Here is a 21,044-nt window from a genome sequence, read left to right on the forward strand (position 1 = left end):
TCTATACAGCAGGAAGAAGGGAGATGAATCTTGAGGAAGCTGAAACCATTATCAGAGGGAAAGGCCTGATTATAGTTGTAAAAAGAGACAATAAGACCCCAAACAGGGAAAAAAAATGTATTTAATACTTTAACAAAATGCAAAATAAAGTACCCAAGTTACAAAACAAATTCCTTTGGTTCAGTAATCACACCACTATTTTTACCTTCCAATGGCTACAGACATCATCCCCTCAAAGTGAAGTCACACCGTCCCCCTCATACTGAAGACATCATGCCAAAACTGTCTCACATGCCCTACTGTTCAGTGGAACCACTAGCAACTTACATGGATTTGGGCTGTGGGGTAGGAAAAGGGGGAAAAGGGAAGTCTGAAGGGAAAAGGGAGTCTACACATGCAGAACAAGTAGTGGGGGAACTCTCTGCCGGATCACTATGGTAGGCATCATACCCCTGTACATGCTACGTGAGGCTGAGTCCCTTGGTACAATCACATATAAATACAGACAATTCAGTCACCCTGAGCATTCCCAGGGAGAACAGAAACAAAGAGAGAAGCAAGGAGAGAAGTGATGGTGACAGGAGGCAGATCACAGAATACTAGAGAATATCTAGTCCAGATCCTTAGTTTTACAGATGGGGTGAATGAGGCCTAGAGAAATGAAGTGTCTTACCAAGAGACACACAGTTCATGGCAGTTGGTATCAGAACTCCATGTTTCCTTTCAATGTGAGCAAGAAGAGAACAGGATGGACAAGAAATTGACAGGCCGCAAGGCAGGGCACAGAGCCAGGGCTCTCACTGCAGTTCTGCTGTCTGCTGAGAAGAGTGCCTATGTGATCTTAAGGCTTTCCTGGGTGTCCCCTGAACTCTCAAGAACCAAGGAGTCTTCTGGGTCTTTCTGGGACAGAGGAATCCAAAGAAACTGAGAGCCAGGTCAGCTGACCAGACAGAAGATAATGGCTTCTGACTGCTCCACAAGGATCTTAAAAGAGTCATAAGCCCAGAATACAAATGTAACCATCTCAGCTTTGGATACTATCACCTAACTGGGGTCAGAAAGAGGAATCATGGAGCTAGATTCTGCAGAAGTCTGAAAACTGAAATAGGAGTTTGCAAAGCACACTTTTATTTTCTATCTAGCTAAAAGTAGGTATTCAATAAATACCTGAATCAATATGAGCATAAATGAACACATGGACACAATGAATATTTGGTTCCATGCGAAATGCTGGTTCCGTTACAGACCCTTATTGAGGGCACTTCTGGGGTACACCTTTTTGTGCTGCTCTGCTGGAACTCTGTGGTATCACATTGTACCCCTGGTAAATGAAACAAAGGAGAGTCAGTGCAGATTTGAAGAATTAAATTAAATAATACAATTTGTCTGATTGGTAGAGATCTGGGGGAAAGGCAGGAAGCCATCCCTGAAGCAGCTGTTTTCTTTCGCTTCTTTCTTCTCCCCAGTACATGAACACAGTACACCAGATCCTAGAGCAATGAAGATGGGACTGCCGGTACATCTCAAAACATGCATTTCAAGTGGTTCGAGCAACCTCTCTCACCATCCCGTCCCCTCCCAGCAGTCACTTCTTGGACAGGGAGGCAGCAGTCGACTGTGATAAAGAGATCTGACTGCACTTCTCAAAGATGACTTCAGCTGAGAGTTTAGGCAGCCCCTGATCCAGAGGGCACTCATCCACCAAGCTGTTCATGGGCGTGGGGGGCAGTGGAGGCTCCTCCTCATCTTGACTCAGTCCAGGTACCAGGGAGTTACCTGCCCTGTCCAATTCCTTGTCTGCCTGCTCCCTACTCACACCCTCTGTCTCAGGCTGCCCTGAAGGGATCTTCATGGAGTCAAAATATGCTGACAGGGCCTCCTGGAGCAGAGGCAGAAGTTTCTTCCGAGAGACCTGGGTGTTGCCCTGAAGATAGGCTTGGAGGTGAGGGTGGGTGCTTGGGGCAGGGGTCAGCTTCAGGGACGGAGAGTGGGAGCGTTCCAGAACTCCACAGATCTAAAGAGGAGACAAGATGGGGAGACGGTACATAAGGTGGGGAAGCAAACAGCTGTGGTTTCTAAGTTAGAGGCTTCTTTTACAAAGAAACATATATACATACACATACATTTATTTATTTATAAAGATTTTATTTACTTATTCATGAGAGAAAGAGAGCGGCAGAGACATAGGCAGAGGGAGAAGCAGGCTCCCTGTGGGGAGCCTGATGTGGGACTTGATCCCAAGATCGTAGGATCATGACCTGAGCCAAAAGCAGACGCTCAGCCACTAAGCTATCCAGGTGTCCCGAGAAACATTTTTTAAATTAAATCATCCAGAATTCAATCTTATTGCTTCCAAAAAAGGCACATTAGCTAATACATATAGCAGCTGGAAACAGAAGAAACATTTGGGATCATATTTTCATTTTATTGAAGCAAACCCAAGCCTGAAGAGATTATCTTGAACAAAATCAAGTAGATGATGGGAGAGTATGAACCACAACTCAGGACCTCCTCAGCTCCTGACCTAATGTTGTTTTCAAGTGCTTAAAAACTTGAACTCTGTCCTTAGCTAGAATGGGACAAGCATCTAGACTGAGGTCAGGGACAAGACCGATGCAGAAAGAATGAACAGATCAAAATGGGGGTGGAAGGTATGCCAGGTGCGGTGCCGAGTCTGCCCATTCACAAGTATTATCTCATTTAATCATCACAACTGCCTTATAAGATTGGTATTAGTATTACCCTCATTTACAGGTAGGGAAACAGAGGCTTAGGTGGATGGATGAATAGCTTGCCTAAGGTCATAGTTTGAATGAAGCAAAACTGACACTTGAACCCAGGTCTGCCACCAAACCCAGTATTTTTTTTTTTAAAGTGTATTTATTTATTCATGAGAGACAGAAAGAGAGAGAGAGAGAGAGAGAGAAAGAGAGAGGCAGAGACACAGGCAGAGGAAGAAGCAGGCTTCCCACAGGAAGCCCAATGTGGGACTTGATCCCAGAGCCCAGGATCATGCCCTGAGCTGAAGGCAGATACTCAACTGCTGAGCCACCCAGGCGTCCCCAAAGCCAGTATTCTAAAGACTCTTCTATACATAATTTCTAACATAGGAGGGAGGAAGAGGAGATGGCAGGGCACACTGTGAAAAGAGGATTCCCATTTCCCAGGACAGAGGCAGCCTGTGAGGGGGGAAGACTTTGGCCACCTGTACAGCTTCAGAGAACAGCCCAGAGCTGGTGTGGGAGGGAGAAGGTGGGGAGAAGCACTTCTATGGCCAGAGCACCCTTTCCTTTATGACATGATTAGTAAGAGCCAGCAAATGCTGGCAAATGCTCTGTGCCCAGCAATGTGCTTTACACATGATATTATTTTTAAAAAATATTTTATATATTTGACAGAAAGAGAGAGAATACAAGCAAGGGGAATGGCAGGCAGAGGGAGAGGGAGAAGCAGGCTCCCCACTGAGCAGAGCCCGACGTAGGGCTTAATCCCAGGATCCTGGGATCATGACCTGAGCCAAAGGCAGACGCTTAACCAACTAAGCCACCCAGGACACCCCCAATATTATGTTTAATGATCATATCAGACTAATCAGTGGGTGGTGTTATGCCATGTACAGACTCAGAAGTCAACTGACTTGCTTGAGCTCAAAGAGCAGATAAATGGCAAATCTGGAACAGAAACCATGTCCATCTGCTTTTTAAAACTGTAGTTCTTTCCACAGTGCCACACTAGCACCTTCTACTGAATAAAATTACATCTGCTTCCTGAAGAGAAGAAAGGATGACATATCTTCTATGGATGCAAAAGATAATCTGGCTATATGCAGACTTTAGCAGTCCTCACACAGTCCAAGAAACCCCAAACATTTCTGGACTGTGTTAAGCCACTTTTAAATTCTTCCCCGGGGATCTCTGGGTGGCGCAGCAGTTTGGCGCCTGCCTTTGGCCCAGGGCGCGATCCTGGAGACCCGGGATCGAATCCCACGTCGGGCTCCCGGTGCATGGAGGCTGCTTCTCCCTCTGCCTGTGTCTCTGCCTCTCTCTCTCTCTCTCTCTCTGTGACTATCATAAATAAATAAAAATTAAAAAAAAAAACTTCTAAAAAAAAAATAAAAATAAATTCTTCCCTGGGCTAATCAGTAACCAACAGAGGAAAAGAAAGGGGAAGAAGTGGGAAAAGTGGCCTAATGGTTCAGGAAAGAAAACAAACTTGCTCTTAGATCCCTTCTCTACAGAGTTAGTGGTAGATACAGTAATTCATCCCTGCATGATTAAGTAGTAGAAAAGGCTTCTCTTGTGTTTCCCATTTTTAAGGCAATAGGGTGAAATGAAAGAAACTGATTTTCAGGGATGAGGAATTAATGATTAAACCAAGAAACATGTTTTAACTCTAGATTTATCACACTGCCTTTTATTATTATTATTTTTTAAAGATTTTATTTATTTATCCATGAGAGACACACAGAAAGAGGCAGAGACATAGGCAGAGGGAGAAGCAGACTCCCTGCAGGGAGCCTGACTTGATCCCAGCACCACAGGATCATGACCTGAGCCAGAGGCAGACACTCAACCACTGAGCCACCCAGGTGCCCCTATAACACTGCCTTTTAATCTGATTTCAAGTTCCTTCTAAACAGGAACTGTGTTTCTAATTCTCTTTGAAATCTCTCTTTCTCAACAGCAGTACAATTTTTTTTTTTAAAGATTTTATTCATCCATTCATGAAAGACACAGAGAGAGGGGATCCCTGGGTGGCTCAGCAGTTTAGCATCTGCCTTTGGCCCAGGGTGTGATCCTGGAGACCCGGAATCAAGTGCCACATCAGGCTCCCTGCATGGAGCCTGCTTCTCCTTCTGCCTATTTATCTGCCTCTCTCTATGTCTATTATGAATAAAATTTTTTTTTAATCTTAAAAAAAAAAAAAGAAAAACACACACACACACACAGAGGCAGAGACACAGGCAGAGGGAGAAACAGGATCCATGCAGGGAGCCTGACGTGGGACTCGATCCCGGATCTCCAGGATCACCCCACAGGCCGAAGGCAGGCACTAAACCGCTGAGCCACCCGGGCTGCCCAACAGCAGTACAATTAAGGATACTCACATATAGAGAAAATGTGGAAAAGCAAGGAGGGAAGATTCTGGAAATGGTTCAAGGGACTTCAGTGTACATACAAGAACCAAGCACAGGTCTTTTTTTTTTTTTTTTAAGATTTATTTATTTATTTTTTGAGAGAGAGAGAGAAAGAGTGCGTACATGTGTGTGCTGGTGTTCGGCGGGGAGGGGCCGGGGGAGAGAATCCTAAGCAGACCCCCAGGTGAGTGCTAAGACCAATGAGGGGCTCGACCCCACAGCCTATGAAATCATGACCTGAGCGTAAATCAAGAGTCATCCACTCAACGGACAGAGCAATCTGGGTGGCCTCCAAGGACAGAACTTTACAGCACAGAATGGCGCTTATAAGCAAAGCTCTGTAGGGGCCTCGGGCTGGAGAAGGGACAGACTCACCGTCATTCGGAGCGCTGCATGGGGACAGAAAATAGCCAGCTGCCGCACTGGCTCATTTTGAGTGTTGAAAAAGATAGTCATGGTGACCAGGACGTCACAGTTGTGAGCCTGGCAGAAAGCATGGAGATCTGCAGTGAGGCCAGACCTCTGCAGAAAAGCCTGAAAAAGAAATGGCAGTGATAAGGGCTACAGCTGGACCCTCCTTGTCACCAGCAACAAAACATGCTTACAAAGGGTTTCTTTCCATGTTAACTTGGGGCTTGTACTCCCAAAAAAAGTACCTCACACTTACTCTGTGTTGTCTATGGTGCTGGGAGGCTGGAGGTAGAAGGGAGAAATTGGTCTTGGGTTCAGACAGAATCGGTTTGAAAATCAACTCTGTGACCTACTAGCTATGATTAAGGAGTTATATTAAGCTCCTCAGACTTGAGTTTCCTCATTTGTAAAATAAGGACTAAACCTTCACCAAAAGTGATTGTTTTAAAAATGAAAGCATGATCATGTATGTAATATGCCTGGCATGTACAAGGCTTTCCTGCTCTTGCCGTCAGGAAAGCAAGGTCTTTGCCCTGGAGGTATTTTTATTCTAAAACAGAGCAATGGGGCACACAAATAACAACAGACACGGGCTCTTTATTTATTTTTGTCAACCTCTACTCTTCTCCAAAGTCTCATGCAGTATTTCTTTTTTTTTTTTATAAATTTTTTTTAATTTATTTTTTATTGGTGTTCAATTTACTAACATACAGAATAACCCCCAGTGCCCGTCACCCATTCACTCCCACCCCCCGCCCTCCTCCCCTTCTACCACCCCTAGTTCGTTTCCCAGAGTTAGCAGTCTTTACGTTCTGTCTCCCTTTCTGATATTTCCCACACATTTCTTCTCCCTTCCCTTATATTCCCTTTCACTATTATTTATATTCCCAAATGAATGAGAACATATAATGTTTGTCCTTCTCCGACTGACTTACTTCACTCAGCATAATACCCTCCAGGCAGTATTTCTCCATTGAATAATACCACCAGCAATTTCAGATCAGGGCTTTTCTTTACCCTTGGCATTTCTGTGTCGATTTGTACTGTGTCCATTTATGCTACTTGGCAAATCTTGTGTGTTCTTTGTTTTTGTTTTAAGGTTATATTTATTTATTCATGAGAAACAGAAAGAGAGGCAGAGACAGAGGCAGAGGGAGAAGTAGACCCCACTGAGCAGGGAGCCCAATGCTTCCGGGACCCCGGGATCACAACCTGAGCCAAAGGCAGACGCTCAACCATTAAGCCACTCAGGCATCCCAAACCTATTCTTGGGCTTGTTTTCCACACTAGGCAGCAGGGGAAGAGACTGAGCTCTTTTGTTTTATTGAAATTATTTAGTATTTTTACATAGTATTTAGTAAGAAGCTGTACAGACTATGAGAGACTGTGTGCAAACCAGGTTGTTGAATGATTTAAATGAGCACGACATGGAACCAGGTAGTAAAATACCATCATCAAAGCTATATTCAGTCACCCATTCAACAGAATTTACTGAGGACCCACTATGTGCCAGGCACTATCAAAGGTGCTGGAGATATAGCAGAAACAAAAGAAACAGGGTGTTCCACCTCTGGTGGAGCTGATAAACTAGCAGAGGAATATAGACAATAAACAAGGAGGGATGCCTGAGTGGCTCAGTGGTTGAGTGTCTGCCTTCAGCTCAGGGTGTGATCCCGGGGTTCTGGGATAGAGTCCCACATCAGGCTCCCAGTATGGAGCTTGCTTCTCCCTCTGCCTATGTCTCTGCTTCTCTTTCTCTGTCTCTCATGAATAAATAAATAAAATCTTAAAAAAAAAAAAAGACAATCAAAAAGGAATCCATGGAACTGATTACTTCAATCCAGTTGGTGCTCTGAACAAAATTCAAAAATTTTTAGGGATTTTTGAGCACAGAGGATATTATGTTAGTTACAATGGTCAGGAAAGACCTCTTAAAAGAGGAAACATCTGAATTAAGACCTGAGTGATTGATAAGAAGAGCCAGCTCTGCAAAGGGAAAAGCCAGTGCAAAGGCCCTGAGGTGGGAATGAGCTTAATGGTTCCAATGAACAGAAAGAAAATTAGTGTGGCTGCAGCACTGTGAGTGCAGAAGCAGGGCTAGGAGATGAGGTCAGAGAGAGAGACAGATGAGGGTCAGATCAAGGAGGGCCCTATAATCCACAGTATGGCCTGTAGATTCTATTAGGTCTACAATGGAAAGGTAGCAGAGGGAGGGGTTTGCTGTGATTGACTTACATCTGTTTTGCTTTTTCGTTTTGTATTTTTTCGGACTTACATCTTTATAAAGAGATCTCTCTAGCTCCTGTGGGAAGAATGGTTTGTAGGGGTACAAAAGCAGAGGCAGGGAAAAACAGTATGCAGGCTCTCGCGGTTGTGCAGTGAGAGATCATAGACTGTGGGAATGACAGCAGACATGACAAAAGGTACACAGGTACAAGATAGATTATGGAGGGGAGCCAAGAGTGAGGGGCAAGGTTACACACATAACCGAAGCCTTTCTCTTCCCACCTACACCTATGCTTTGTTCTTACCTCCAAATCCATATATATTGCACTAATGGCCACCTTGGTGCCATGTGTGGAGATGGTCTTCTGGTCCTTTCTCAGCATCTGCTCAGTGGTCAGTCCTAGACAATGGATGTGAGACCAGGGATCAAACAAGAGAGCCCAGGATCCCCAGACCAGGAAGGTGAGGACACCAATACAGGTCAAGAATGAGGAAAAACACGTCCTCTCTTTGAGAGGGGAGATACGGAGAGTGTAATTACATAATAAAAAATTCTTTTAAATACTGGAGTTACAACAGTTGCCTCTAGAGCAAGGGACCTTGGAGGGAAGACTGAAGAAGAGACGCTTTTGCCACTTCCCTTTGTGCAGAGTTTTAACTTTCTACAAGGACATATGGTACTTTTCTTTCCTTTTTTTTTTAATGTCAACAAGTGGTATCTAGGTAAAAATTGATGGAAGTTTTTTTTTTTTGTTCTCCTCTTTTATCATTTGTATATTCACCCTTAATGTTTCTTCTGCTTCCCTAAATAATCAACTAGATCCTACTCAGACAATTAGCATTCCCTCAGCAGATTTTACTTATATACCTATACTTTCTGATTAGCAGAAACCTGACACTCTTAATATATTTCTCCTCTTCCTACCCAACAGCCAGGATAGAACAATCTAGTAAATGATTGATTATTTCATGATCAGACTCACACACTACCTTGGTTCTCTCTGCTATAAAGCTTAAATCATTATTTATGCTCTGAAATTCTTTTTTTCCTTAAGATTTTATCTATTTATTTGACAGAGCACGTGCATGCACACAAGTAGGGGGAACGGCAGGCAGAGGGAGAGGGAGAAGCAGACTCCCTACTGAAAGGGGAACCTGACACAGGGCTCAATCCCAGGACCTTGGGATCATGACCTGAGCCAAAGGCAGGCGCTTAACTGACTGAGCCATCCAGGGGCCCCTGAAATTGTTTCAATGGTGTTCAAGGATACAACGAAAAATTGGGGTGCCTGGGTGGCTCAGCTGGTTAAGCAATTGACTCTTGATTCTGGCTCAGGTCTTAATCTCAGGGTTGTGAGCTCAGGTATGTGTTGGCCTCCATGCTGAGCATGGAGTCTGCTTAGGAGTGTCTCTCTTTCTCTCTCCCTCTGTGTCCCACCCACCCTGTATGTGGGCTCTCTCTCTCTCTCTCTCAAAAAAAAAAAAAAAAAAAAAAAGATACAATGAACAAGTGAAAGGGAGAGAAGTCAGTTTACCATTTCATACCTGATATATCAAACTTTGCCTTTTGTAGGGAGTCAAAGATGTCATTTCTCTTAGGCAGATCTGGGAAAAGGGCCTCCAGTTTCTCCACATATTTGTTGTCTTTGGGGGTTGCCTTTCCAACTTTCAGGTCCATGTTGACACAGTCCAGGATGATTGTTCCTATGGAGACGAGAGATAGAACTCAAATCCTACAGCCCTCCATTTGCAACCACTAGGACACACATAACCCTCAAACCAGATGGACATAATACAGAGAAGACTTATGTGGCAAACAAACTGAAAACAAAACAAGAAACTGGGACTATGCCTTGAGTAAGACCTCCCAAATCCAAATTAAAATGTAGGCAGGAAAATGGGAAAAGGCAGAAAGGGGTGCCTGAGCACCCCAATCCTCAGAGATCTTGAAACCAATCAGAGAGAGATGACCTCCCTTCCTTAGGCCAAATTCCATTAAAGAAACTTAGAAATTGAAAAAAAAAAAAAAAAAGAAACTTAGAAATTGGAAGAGATACTCTAGTCCAACTCTCTCTTTCTCTCTCTCTCTTTTTAACAAATGGAGAAAATGAAAGTGAGAAAGGTTAAGAAATTTGTTCAAGATCATATAAGTATCTTATATACAGGAATGGTATTAGAATCTTCTGCTTCTGTGGCTAGTTCTCTTTCTATTATATAAAGCTACAGTAGGCAGCTTCTAGGTCGGTCGACCTGTGTGTCCTTTTTGCTTTTTCCACAGCCTTTTAATGCTTAATTGTCCCCTGAAAGGACTCAGCCTTTGAAATGGACTGGATAGCTTTGAGTGGGTATGATCAAGCCGGAAGAGTCTAGACTGTTCCACTCTCCCTATCTGAAAGCCACCCTGAAAGCCAGCCTCACCATGCAGAAGAGCTGCAATTTGCCTGTCCAAGATCTCTGGTGCCCCCTCCAGGATTCTCTCAGTCACCAGGGTAGCACAGGACCCCACCAGCTCAACTGAAACATGGCAGGGAGGGCAGTGTTTCTGCTCAATGGGCCGATGGTCTAGCACCTCTGCTACTGCCTCCTCTAGGGCTGTGTCACTTCTGTGTGGGGAAAAGAGAAAGAATGATAGGCAGGGGCACTCCAGCTGGGTCTAACCAAAGCTCTACCTCACCCGTTAAGGAAAATGCACATTTTAGGCAAACACTCAAAACTTTGGTTACTTCTACTTCTGCCTCACTGTTCTCAATTCTTTTCTTTCATGTTGTAACTGAAGTCATCAAATAGTATATAAGTGAACTTGGTGAAGTATCAGCTACAAGTATCTTCCCACGTCTTTGATGTCCTTTGGAATTGCTTTTCTGATTTGACACCTTTGGCATTCAACATCTACATCTCTCCTGTCATCTCAATCCACTTAATGCCCAAATTCCATGCAGTTCACCAGATCCTATGGCTTCTATCTTAATCCCTACCCAACCCCACCTTTCCAATCCTCTGCTACTGCCTTATTCTAGGCCCTCAGTATCTCTCACCTGGATTATTCCAACAGTTTCCTAACCAAAGATATACTCTCAGTTTCCCTAAGCTGTCCTTCACAAAGTGGCTGAATGATCATCTGAAAATGTAAATTTGATTGTTAGGATCCAGAATAAACAGAACTCACAATAGTTGCCCACTACCCTAACAATTTAGTCTAGTCTCCTTGGCAGGGCCTATAGCGTCTCCAGGATCTGACCCCCTCTCTAGTCTCACCACTTCCTATGTCCTACTTCTCTGTCACATTTTATGCTCCAGCCATGCAAAACAAATTCCAGGTCTCCCAACTCACCATGTTATTTCATGCTTGCCTAACTTTGCTTATATTAATTCTGCTCTCTGCCCAGATGCTCTTCCTAACTAACTACCTTGCCTCCCCACTCCAGGAGCCAACACTCAAGAGTGAGATCAAGGGTCAACTCTCTCAGGAGACCTTTCCTCACACCCTCCACTCCCCTCAAGTATATTTAACTACTCCAACCTTTATGCACCTCTTGTCCTCTAGAGTGTTGGTTATCACACACCTAATATTCAACACAATGACACTAATGAGATACTGCCTTACGTAGGAAATAATTTTGCCTTTAAAAATCAAAAATAGAGTTACAACAATTATTCAAAGGCTTCTATTCCAATAAGTCTGCCATGAAATAATGATACCAAAAGCAGATTTAAATGATTTCTGAGTTTTCCTTTAGTTTAACCTTTCCATGTTTCTCTTTCTTTTTGTTAGTTGCATAATTGGAGAACTGACAGTATTTTCTGTATCTCATATGACCCAGCAATTACAATTAGCTTGTGAGATCCCCAAGAGCAGAAATTCTTTCTTCCTCTATTTCTTACTCATCAGAGCTCAATACAGCACATGATAAGTATCAGCTCAACTTCCTTTTACTTACTTGGGTAAGACATGATGGTCAACAAGGATAAGGGTGAGTTGGCCAGCCTGGTGCAAGGCGTGGAGGTCAATCTCATCCCGGAAAATCAAGAGGGACTCTGGAATGTGAATCTTCTGAAGGAAGAAGACATTGTCACCTCGTAGAGGTAGCTCAGAACGATTTATATTTAAAACTGGCACAAAGACTTCCTCAGCCTCTGTTGTCTGGATAAGGAAAGTGAAAAGAACACAGGCCAATGTTTTGGAATAAATAGGAAAAGTAACAAGATTATTGGGACCAAAGGAGATATGATCTTGGGTAAGTCGCTGCCTTTTTCAATGCCACAACTACCCAATTGGTAAAAAATAAAAGGACATCTCTTGCCCTCTCACCTTAGAATAACACCAAGGACAACAAGATAACTCATGGAAAAGACCTAGCTCTTTTCCATGAGCAGAGAAAGGATTATCCATCTTCAAGAGCTGACCTGGGCATGAGATCGCTGGTACCCAAGAAGAACTCAATAATAAACTGTTTGAATTGCTTTATGACTTCAATTCTTCAAAATAGGGATGCCTGGGTTGCTCAGCGGTAGAACGTCTGCCTTTGGCCCAGGGCGTGATCCTGGACCCAGGATGGAGTCACACATCGGGCTCCCTACATGGAGCCTGCTTCTCCCTCTGCCTATGTCTCTGCTTCTCTCTGTGTCTCTCATGAATAAATAAATAACATATATTTTTAAAAATTCTTCAAAATACTTCTACTCATTTCATCCCCCCAGCAACATTGCAAAATAGTATCATTTCTGATTCTATAGATGGTGACCTGACACTCAGCAAAGTTAAGGAATTTAACTGACCCAAGACTAAATAGTGTCAAGTAGCAGAGCTGGGTCTTGGACCCAGATCTTTTCATTCTAGGGACTCTGCTGCTAAGTACTCACCTTTGCTAGGTAAAAAGCCAAGGCAAGCGCTGACACCATGGAGTCCAAGTCACAGGCTTCATTTCCCAGCACAACATGCAGCGGCCGGGACTCCTGGTGAAGGAGAATGGGACACTAGCAAAGGCATCTTTATCTATTTCCGTTTACCTTATACTTGAACAGGGCTTCACACACGTTCTCACTGATCTTCACAGGGGAGGCAGGTCACATAATTTTATGGGTACTCATTTCACAGGTGAGGATATTAGCTGAAAGGCCCCCTGTGTTCAGCTAAGTTTAAGCATTCCACACATATCCAGTAAGTAGAAAGTACCTGTCTCCTTGATTGTTAACTTAAAATAAAACAGCAGCAGGGGTGCCTACGTGGCCCAGGGCACCTGTCTTCGGCTCAAGTCATGATCTCAGGGTCCTGGGATCAGCCCTGTGTTGGGTTCCCCACTCAACAGGAAGCCTGCTTCTCTCCCTACCTCTCACCTCTCCTCCCCTATACTCATTCTCTCTCTCTCAAATAAATAAAATCTTTATTAAAAAAAAAAAGAAATGCAGTAAATAATTCTCTCACTTCTTATGCTTTTTTGGGCACACAAGAAATCAAAGATAGAGCAGCTGGGTAGCTGACATATTCAAACCAGATCAACCTGTTTCTTGGGGTTATTTGCTCCCCTGTTTTCAAAATAGGGAAAAGCATCCTTATACTTCTAAATCATGAGAGGTGAAGAGCTCTTGAAAATAAAGGTAAAGGGGCACCTGGTGGCTCAGCAGTTGAGCATCTGCCTTCGCTTCAGGTCGTGATCCCAGGATCCTGGGATCAAGTCCCACGTTGGGCTCCTCACAGGGAGCCCGCTTCTCCCTCTGCTAGGTCTCTGCCTCTCTCTGTGTGTCTCTGAGTAAATAAATAATCTTAAAAAAAAAAAAAAAGGGTGTGTGTGTGGGGGGGACACCTGGGTGGCTCAGCAGTTGAGCATCTGCCTTTGGCTCAGGGCATGATCCCATGGTCCCAGGATCGAGTCCCACATCAGGCTCCCTGCATGGAGCCTCCTTCTCCCTCTGCCTATGTCTCTGCCTGCCTCTCTCTGTATGTCTCTCATGAATAAATAAAATCTTAAAAAAAAAAAGGTAAAAATAAAATTTAGTCCATGATCCAGTTATCCAGTCCATGAAAACTCCTCCAGCCCAGAGGAGCCTCAATAATAACCAAATATAACCAACTCTTACTACCCAGGCTTGGACACTCTCCCCAGCAGGTTCAGATTAAAACAAGAACAGTTGCTGCTGCTGGAACTTTTATTTTTATAGCTTAGTTTTATAATTCATTATTATTTTTAAAGTAATCTCTACATCAAATGTGGGGCTCGAATTCACGAGCCTGAGATCAAAAATTGCATGCTCCACTGACTCAGACAGCCAGGTGCCCTGGAACTTTTATTTTATTAAAGATTTTATTTATTAACAAGTAAATTTATTGATGGCAAACTAAATGGTGTTTGTAGCATTTTTATCGTACAGTAGATTCCATCCATTCACTATACTTTTTTTTTTTTAAGATTTTATTTATTTATTCATGAGAGACAGAGAGAGAGAGAGAGAGGCAGAGACACAGGCAGAGAGGGAGAAGCAGGCTCCATACAGGGAGCCCAATGTGGGACTTGATCCTGGGTCTCCAGGATCAAACCCCGGGCTGCAGGTGGCGCTAAACCGCTGCGCCACCAGGGCTGCCCTCACTATACTTTTCTGAGTTGTCCTACATGCAAGTACACTTTTTTTTTTTAATTTTTATTTATTTATGATAGTCACAGAGAGAGAGAGAGAGAGAGGCAGAGACACAGGCAGAGGGAGAAGCAGGCTCCATGCACTGGGAGCCCGATGTGGGATTCGATCCCGGGTCTCCAGGGTCGCGCCCTAGGCCGAAGGCAGGCGCCAAACCGCTTTGCCACCTAGGGATCCCGCAAGTACATATTTTTAATGTTGTCTGTCTTCTGTGCTGTTCCTGTAAGTTTGCTATTAAAATATATTAAACTATAAAAAAATGATATTATTTATTTGAGAGTGAAAGGGAGCAGGAGCAGGGAGAAGGGCAGAGGGAGAAACAGACTCCCTGCTGAGCAAGGAACCCAATGTGGGGCTTGATCCCAGTACCCTGAGGATCATGACCTGAGCTGAAGGCAGTCACTGAGCCGACTGAGCCACCCAGGCACCCCTGAAATACCACTTAATCTCCAAAACAACCCAAAGAGATAGGTATTTTAAGAATGATTATTTCAGGGCAGCCCCGGGGGGCGCAGTGGTTTAGTGCCACCTGCAGCCCCGGGTGTGATCCTGGAGACCTGGGATCAAGTCCCACATCGGGCTCCCTGCATGGAGCCTGCTTGTCCCTCTGCGTATCTCTGCCTCTCTCTTTCTCTCATGAATAAATAAATAAAATATTAAAAAAAGAATTATTATCTCTTTTTTTAAAAAAACTTTTTTTTTTTTTAAAGATTTTTATTTATTTATTCATGAGAGACACAGAGAAAGGCAGAGACATAGGCAGGGAGAGAAGCAGGCTCCATGCAGGGAGCCCGATGTGGGACTCGATCCGGGACTCTAGGATCATGCCCTGAGATGAAGGCAGACGCTTAACCACTGAGCCACCCAGGCGTCCCAAGAATTATTATTTCATTGCAGGAATGAGCATCCTGCCAGATGCAATGAGACCATAAAGTCCGTGGCTCAGCTTAGGGCAGAATTCTTTCTTTCTTACCGGTTTACTTTTGAGCTACTATCTCATGCTGCCTCTAACAGAGGAAGGAATAAGAGACAAAATCAGACATACCAGTTATAGCAGAGTTTACTAATTTCTGTACTACTGGCATTTTGGACTGGATCATTCTTTGTTGTGGGGGCTGTGCATGGGAGGATGTTTGGCAGTATGCCTGGACTCTAACCACTAGATGCCAGTATCACCCTCAGTCGTAACAATCAATGTTTCCAGATGTGCCAAATATTCTTGGGGGGCAAAATCACTGCCAGCTGAGAACTACTGGATTATAGGGAGGTGAAAATCCAAACACCCTGACTTCTTCAATATCAAGGAAGATTTGCTAGATGCAAGAGTTTCGAAAAGTAGAAAGGGGTCCAAAGAAGCAAAGTACAGCAAGCAACAGTTATTAAGTAATGTAATGATAGGAGGAAAGGGAATCTAGGCAAACACAGAATCATCTTGCCTGTTTGGCTGTTACCCACTCCCCTCTCTCCCCCAAAAAGGTACAATTTTAGAAGACTTCAGGTGGCTTAAATTACCCTCTCCAGGAAATAGACAGGTTTTTTTTTTTTTTTAAGTTTTATTTATTTTAGTAATCTCTACACCCAACATGGGGATCAAACAAACAATTCAGAGATCAAGAGTCAGGTGCTCTTCCAACTGAGCCAGCCATACATTCCAGGTTTTTATTTTTAAACCATCTTTTCACGCTTCTCCTACTCCTAACTCCTCAGAAGTACAAAAAGCAGAGGTTACTACCCATCGAGGTTGTGCAGAAATGATCTCTGGGGGAAATTCTGCACCCATTTCTCTAAGCCTACCTCACAAGGGTGGCTGCCCAGACCCACTAGTAATGAGCAGTATGGGAGAGGGGAGATTCTTTTTAATATTAAAATCTTTTGGGCAGCCCCAGTGGCGCAGCGGTTTAGCGCCGCCTGCAGCCCGGGGCGTGATCCTGGAGACCCTGGATGAGTCCCACGTCGGGCTCTCTGCATGGAGCCTGCTTCTCCCTCTGCCTGTGTCTCTGCCTCTCTCTCTCTGTGTCTCTATGAATAAATAAATAAAATCTTTAAAAAAATAAAATAAAATCTTTTTCCACATAATATGAGAATTTAGTCCTATAGTAACTCCTTTAACTTACAATTCCTCCTCCTGATACCAGAGAAGGTCCCCCTGTTTCCTGGACATCAAGAACTGCCCAGATGACTCTGGACCAAAGTGACAACAAAGCATCTGAAGTAAGTGGCTACAGAGATAATGTGCTCACTGAAGCAGTATGGGGGGCAGCGTGTTGCCCAGAAAGGGAACTGTGTAATAAACACGAGCGGCCATATGGTTCTGACTCTGGAGGTAAAAAGGTACAAGGAAAGGAGAAAAGGCAGAGCAAGCGGGACAGACCAGGTCCTGGGCCCTTGAAGAAACTTTCCCAAACTCACTCACATGAGTGCCACTCCAGTTGGAACAGGAACGGTCAGATCCCCAGCACAGAGAGAAGGCTAAGCAAAAAAGCCAAGATAGTAGCCAGAGGAATGAATACAAAAGGAATCCTCCAGGGCTTTTAGCTTTTCTTGGAACTGGACTGAGCAGGGGCTGTGGTGGCGGTACCTTCCCTTTCAGGGCCCAATGCCGCCCCAGCCTGTCCCTTCTATTTACCACCCACAAGATATGTTGTGTGTATTCTCAGCTTTGCCCTTCACCGTGTTTGTTCTTCTCTATCAGAAAGCACCAGAACTGGGCAGCCCGGGAGGCTCAGTGGTTTAGCGACGCTTTCGGCCCAGGGCGTGGTCCTGGAGACCCGAGAGGGATGGGTCCCTTACGTCAGGCTCCCTGCATGGAGCCTGCTTCTCCCTCTGCCTGTATCTTTGCCTCTCTCTCTGTGTCTGTCATGAATAAATAAATAAAATATTTAAAAAAAAAAAAAAAGGAAAGAAAGCACCAGAACTGCTATTTGAAGAGACCACAGAATAGGGTTGAATCCAGGTTCTGCTTCTTACTTTGTTATGGGATTTGGGCCTAAGATTCATCTTTTGTTTTAAAAATGATAATACTGGGACACCTGGGTGGTTCAGCGGTTAAGCATCTGCCTTCAGCTCAGGGAGTGATCCTGGAGTCCCGGGATGGAGTCCCACATCGGGCTCCCTGCAGGGAGCCTGCTTCTCCCTCTGCCTGTGTCTCTGCCTCTCTCTGTGTGTCTCTCATGAATAAATAAATAAATTTTTTTTAAAAAAAGGAAAAACATATGTAACTCTTAACACCCCATCTCTACCCTATCCTCTACCAGCTGACAGCACAAGCCAAACAGCCTCACTTTTCTGACCATGAGAGGAAGAGCTGAGGGCAGATATAGCTATACTTAGAACATGAGGAAACCTGAGCTGCCAATGCAAGAAATACAATCTGAAAGCCCCATGTAAATACAAACTTTTCTTCCTAACAAATAAAACACCCAAACCCACAAGTCACAATGACTGTATTCTGATGTTCTTTCTGGCCTCAATGCGGGGAGTGAGGATGGGCTCTAAGGCTGGAAAAGGCACCCACTTTCCTTCTGAAGCTGAATACAGTCTAGTGGCCTACTCTACAAAATAGTTAATAAGGGAGGGAAAAAAAAAAGAGAGGGGGCAGCCCGGGTGGCTCAGCAGTTTGGTGCCTCCTTCGGCCCGGGGCCCTATCCTGGAGACCTGGGATCGAGTCCCACGCTGGGCTCCCTGAGCAGAGCCTGCTTCTCCCTCTGCCTGTGTGTGTGTGTGTCTCTGTGTCTCTCATGAATGGATGGATAAAATCTTAAGAAAAAAAAAAAAAAAAGAGAGAGAGAGAGAGAGAGAAATAGACAGGGAGCCAGAGACAGAGTTCTCCCAGCACAATGTTACAGATACTGACGAAAGGACTGTAATGTCTGAAGGACAGCAGCCACTCCTGATTCCTGCCTTCCGATTCCTGCCTTATGTGTTGAGCAGTGCAGACAACAGATTATCCGAAGGCCGCTGGATGAATACTACACTAGATTGCAGCTCCACCCTGAAGCAAAGGTTTTTCCCTACTAGAATTAAAAGATGAGTTACCATGAATAGGACATTTAGTTAAACAGGATTTCTTTTAAATGGAACATCCTACTATCGTTATGGCAGAGGCTGTAAAAAATTTCTCTGGTATCAGATGCCAGAGAAAAAATATGCTATCAACAGGACAGTTGGTGGGTTATAAGCTGTCTTTCTCCCATGTAAAAGTCAAGCATTCACATTTCCCAAAGAGTTAACCTAACGGAAACACCCAAACTTTAAATAGAATCTCTGGCTAAATCATGTCTTTCTTTACCAAAAAACAACAGTGAGGCCTCTGGGGAACTGGATGGGGAGTAGAAAAAAAGATCTTGTTCTTTTTCATTTCACATCTCACTTGTATTTAAATTTTTTCACTGTATGCATTTACTATTCTATAATTAAAAGCTATCTAGGGACACCTGGGTGGCTCAGCGGTAAAGCGTCTGTCTGCCTTTGGCTCGAGGCGTGATCCTGGGATCCCGGATGAGTCCCACATCGGGCTCCTTGCATGGAGCCTGCTTCTCCCTCTGCCTGTGTCTCTGCCTCTCTCTCTCCGTGACTATTATAAATAAATAAAAATTAAAAAAATAAAATCTTAAAAAAAAAAAAAAGCTATCTAGGGACACCTGGGTGGCTCAGCGGTAGAGCGTCTGTCTGCCTTTGGCTCGAGGCGTGATCCTGGGATCCCGGATGAGTCCCACATCGGGCTCCTTGCATGGAGCCTGCTTCTCTCTCTGCCTATGTCTCTGTCTCCCTCTGTCTCTGAAATACATCTTTAAAATAATAATAATAATAATAAAACCTATTTAAATTATTGGCGACCACCTGTGTGTCCTGCCACCAGTTCCTCCACTAACATTCTGTGAGTCCGATTTTTTCATTTCTTCCAGCCCTGGCCAAGTTGTGTAATAATAACTCTAAGATACAACCTCACCTTCACAAGTTCGGAAAAACAAAGACCTAGATCTTGCTCCTTGGGGATGAAGCAGGCAAAAAAAGGTCAGGATTCCAGCAATACTGGAAAAACCCAGTATTCTTCAGCTCCATATTGCTGTAGAAGATAGTTAACCCGGGGGAACTCTAAAGCATAGATGTTGAAGGATAGATGCATGCAATAAAAGGCTATTTGGTGAGGTTTCCATCCAAATGGTGGAAAGGAGGCCTGTAGTTTGCGTTACTGTGGGGGCAAACATTTCACCTGCTTAGCACTTGGAGTGCCATAAAGATTCTACCTTAGTCCTCCAATGAGCTCCATGTGGTGGAAATCAGACGTAACCAAATGAATTGCTTCCAAATCGCCCTATGCATTAAATCAACTTTCCCAAAAGGAAAAATCTAGTGCAATTAGTATTAAACTTGTCTTTTGTCCCTATACTTCAGGTGAGGACAGTCATTTACGCCAGCAGCGGAGTGGGCAGTAGGAAACAGGTGATTTCTAGGATTTTGTCAAAGACCAGAATCTATCCGCCAGGGGAATGTGCAGAGTTTAAGACACTTCAAAGAAAGCACCTGTCAGCCATCTGTCTAGGTCTCCATATGGGCAGTGTAACTTGAAGTAGGGGAGCCAGGTGACCTCCTGGAGCCTCTCTCTGGTCAGCTCTTAGCTGCTAACTGGGAACAGCAGCCTGATGCGGCCTGACGGGTGGTCAACTCAGCTGGGAGATTCCAACCAGCTCAGAGTACCAAAAATAAGCCACAAAGCATTCAGGAGTCAAGCTTATAGCTTTGATTCCAAACACACTTTGTTTAGCCCTCCCAGGCGGGGGGGTTTCTTATGTAATTTATGTGAGTTAAGGCCACAGAAGAAAACTGGAGGCAAAGGAATGCAAGTTTTTGGTCAACAACAGATCTGCCTGAGGCACTGAGCACGTTTAGCTTAAAAACAGATTTAAAGTCAAACCACGATTCTCTCATCTAGAATGAGCTCGGCCCGCCAGACAGAAACAGCTCTTCTGAGGCTTAATCCGTGGGCACAGGCTCCCTAGTACCCCGGGACTCACCTGGAGGCCTGCCGGCCGCGGAGGCCCCCGCGAGTGGGCGGAAAGAGGAAGGGGGGCACGACTGGCGACGGCACAGCCCTTCACCGCTCCACGGAACGGAGCCGGGCAACAGCGAGCAGAGGCTGGGATGCAGGTCCTCCTCCCAGCCCTTGGGGAGACCCCAAAGACGGGGGCCAAAAGCCGGGAGACTGAGCAGCACTCCCCAAGGCTAGGTTCTCCTTCCTCGGTCCTCTGGCCCCAACCCGATGTGGTCCCAAGCCCGCTCCCCACACACCATCCGGGCTCCCCGGATCCCACATCTTCGCTCCTCCTGGACCTCATGCTCCATTCCTTACAGCCACAGCCCGGGATTCGTTACCTGCAGAGCGGCTCGACAACCCTGCAGGTAGTCCTCCATGGTGAAGTCCCAGGTGTGCCACCGCCCCTGGCCGTGGAGAGGTTACCCGGCGGACGCGCCCCGCTCGGGACTCAGGGGCTCGGGGCGAAAGTCAGGAGGCGGGACTCGAACCCGCCACACCGCGACTCATTTCCCCAGCCCCCGGAGGAAGTGCGTAATCCGGGGCTCCTGGAATCGGACGTCGCCCCGCCCCCGACGGCGGGGGCGGAGCTCTGCGCCCGGAGACTCACGG

The 21,044-nt window shown here is 44.9% G+C and overlaps 1 protein-coding gene across 7 annotated transcripts; it reads right to left on the reverse strand.

The window, feature by feature from the left end:
* Positions 1-103: 103 nt before the first annotated feature.
* Positions 104-21,026, reverse strand: PRUNE1 (prune exopolyphosphatase 1). 7 transcript variants are annotated; one of them, XM_077842305.1, is made up of 9 exons: positions 20,774-21,024; positions 15,375-15,406; positions 12,635-12,727; positions 11,713-11,915; positions 10,193-10,377; positions 9,320-9,478; positions 8,080-8,174; positions 5,513-5,671; positions 104-2,014 (listed from the first exon to the last, which is right to left on the reverse strand). In XM_077842305.1, the coding sequence occupies exons 3-9, from the start codon at positions 12,671-12,673 to the stop codon at positions 1,586-1,588; spliced, it is 1,269 nt and encodes a 422-aa protein (XP_077698431.1). In that variant the 5' UTR covers positions 12,674-12,727; positions 15,375-15,406; positions 20,774-21,024; the 3' UTR covers positions 104-1,585. The 7 variants fall into 7 exon arrangements, with proteins under 7 accessions (XP_077698431.1, XP_077698430.1, XP_077698428.1 ...); XM_077842304.1 differs by lacking the exon at positions 15,375-15,406 and having other exon boundaries at positions 20,774-21,023; XM_077842302.1 differs by lacking the exons at positions 15,375-15,406; positions 20,774-21,024 and adding an exon at positions 20,416-20,749.
* Positions 21,027-21,044: the final 18 nt, after the last annotated feature.

Source organism: Canis aureus, chromosome 12 (genome assembly GCF_053574225.1).
Source record: "Canis aureus isolate CA01 chromosome 12, VMU_Caureus_v.1.0, whole genome shotgun sequence".
Lineage (NCBI taxonomy): Eukaryota > Metazoa > Chordata > Mammalia > Carnivora > Canidae > Canis > Canis aureus.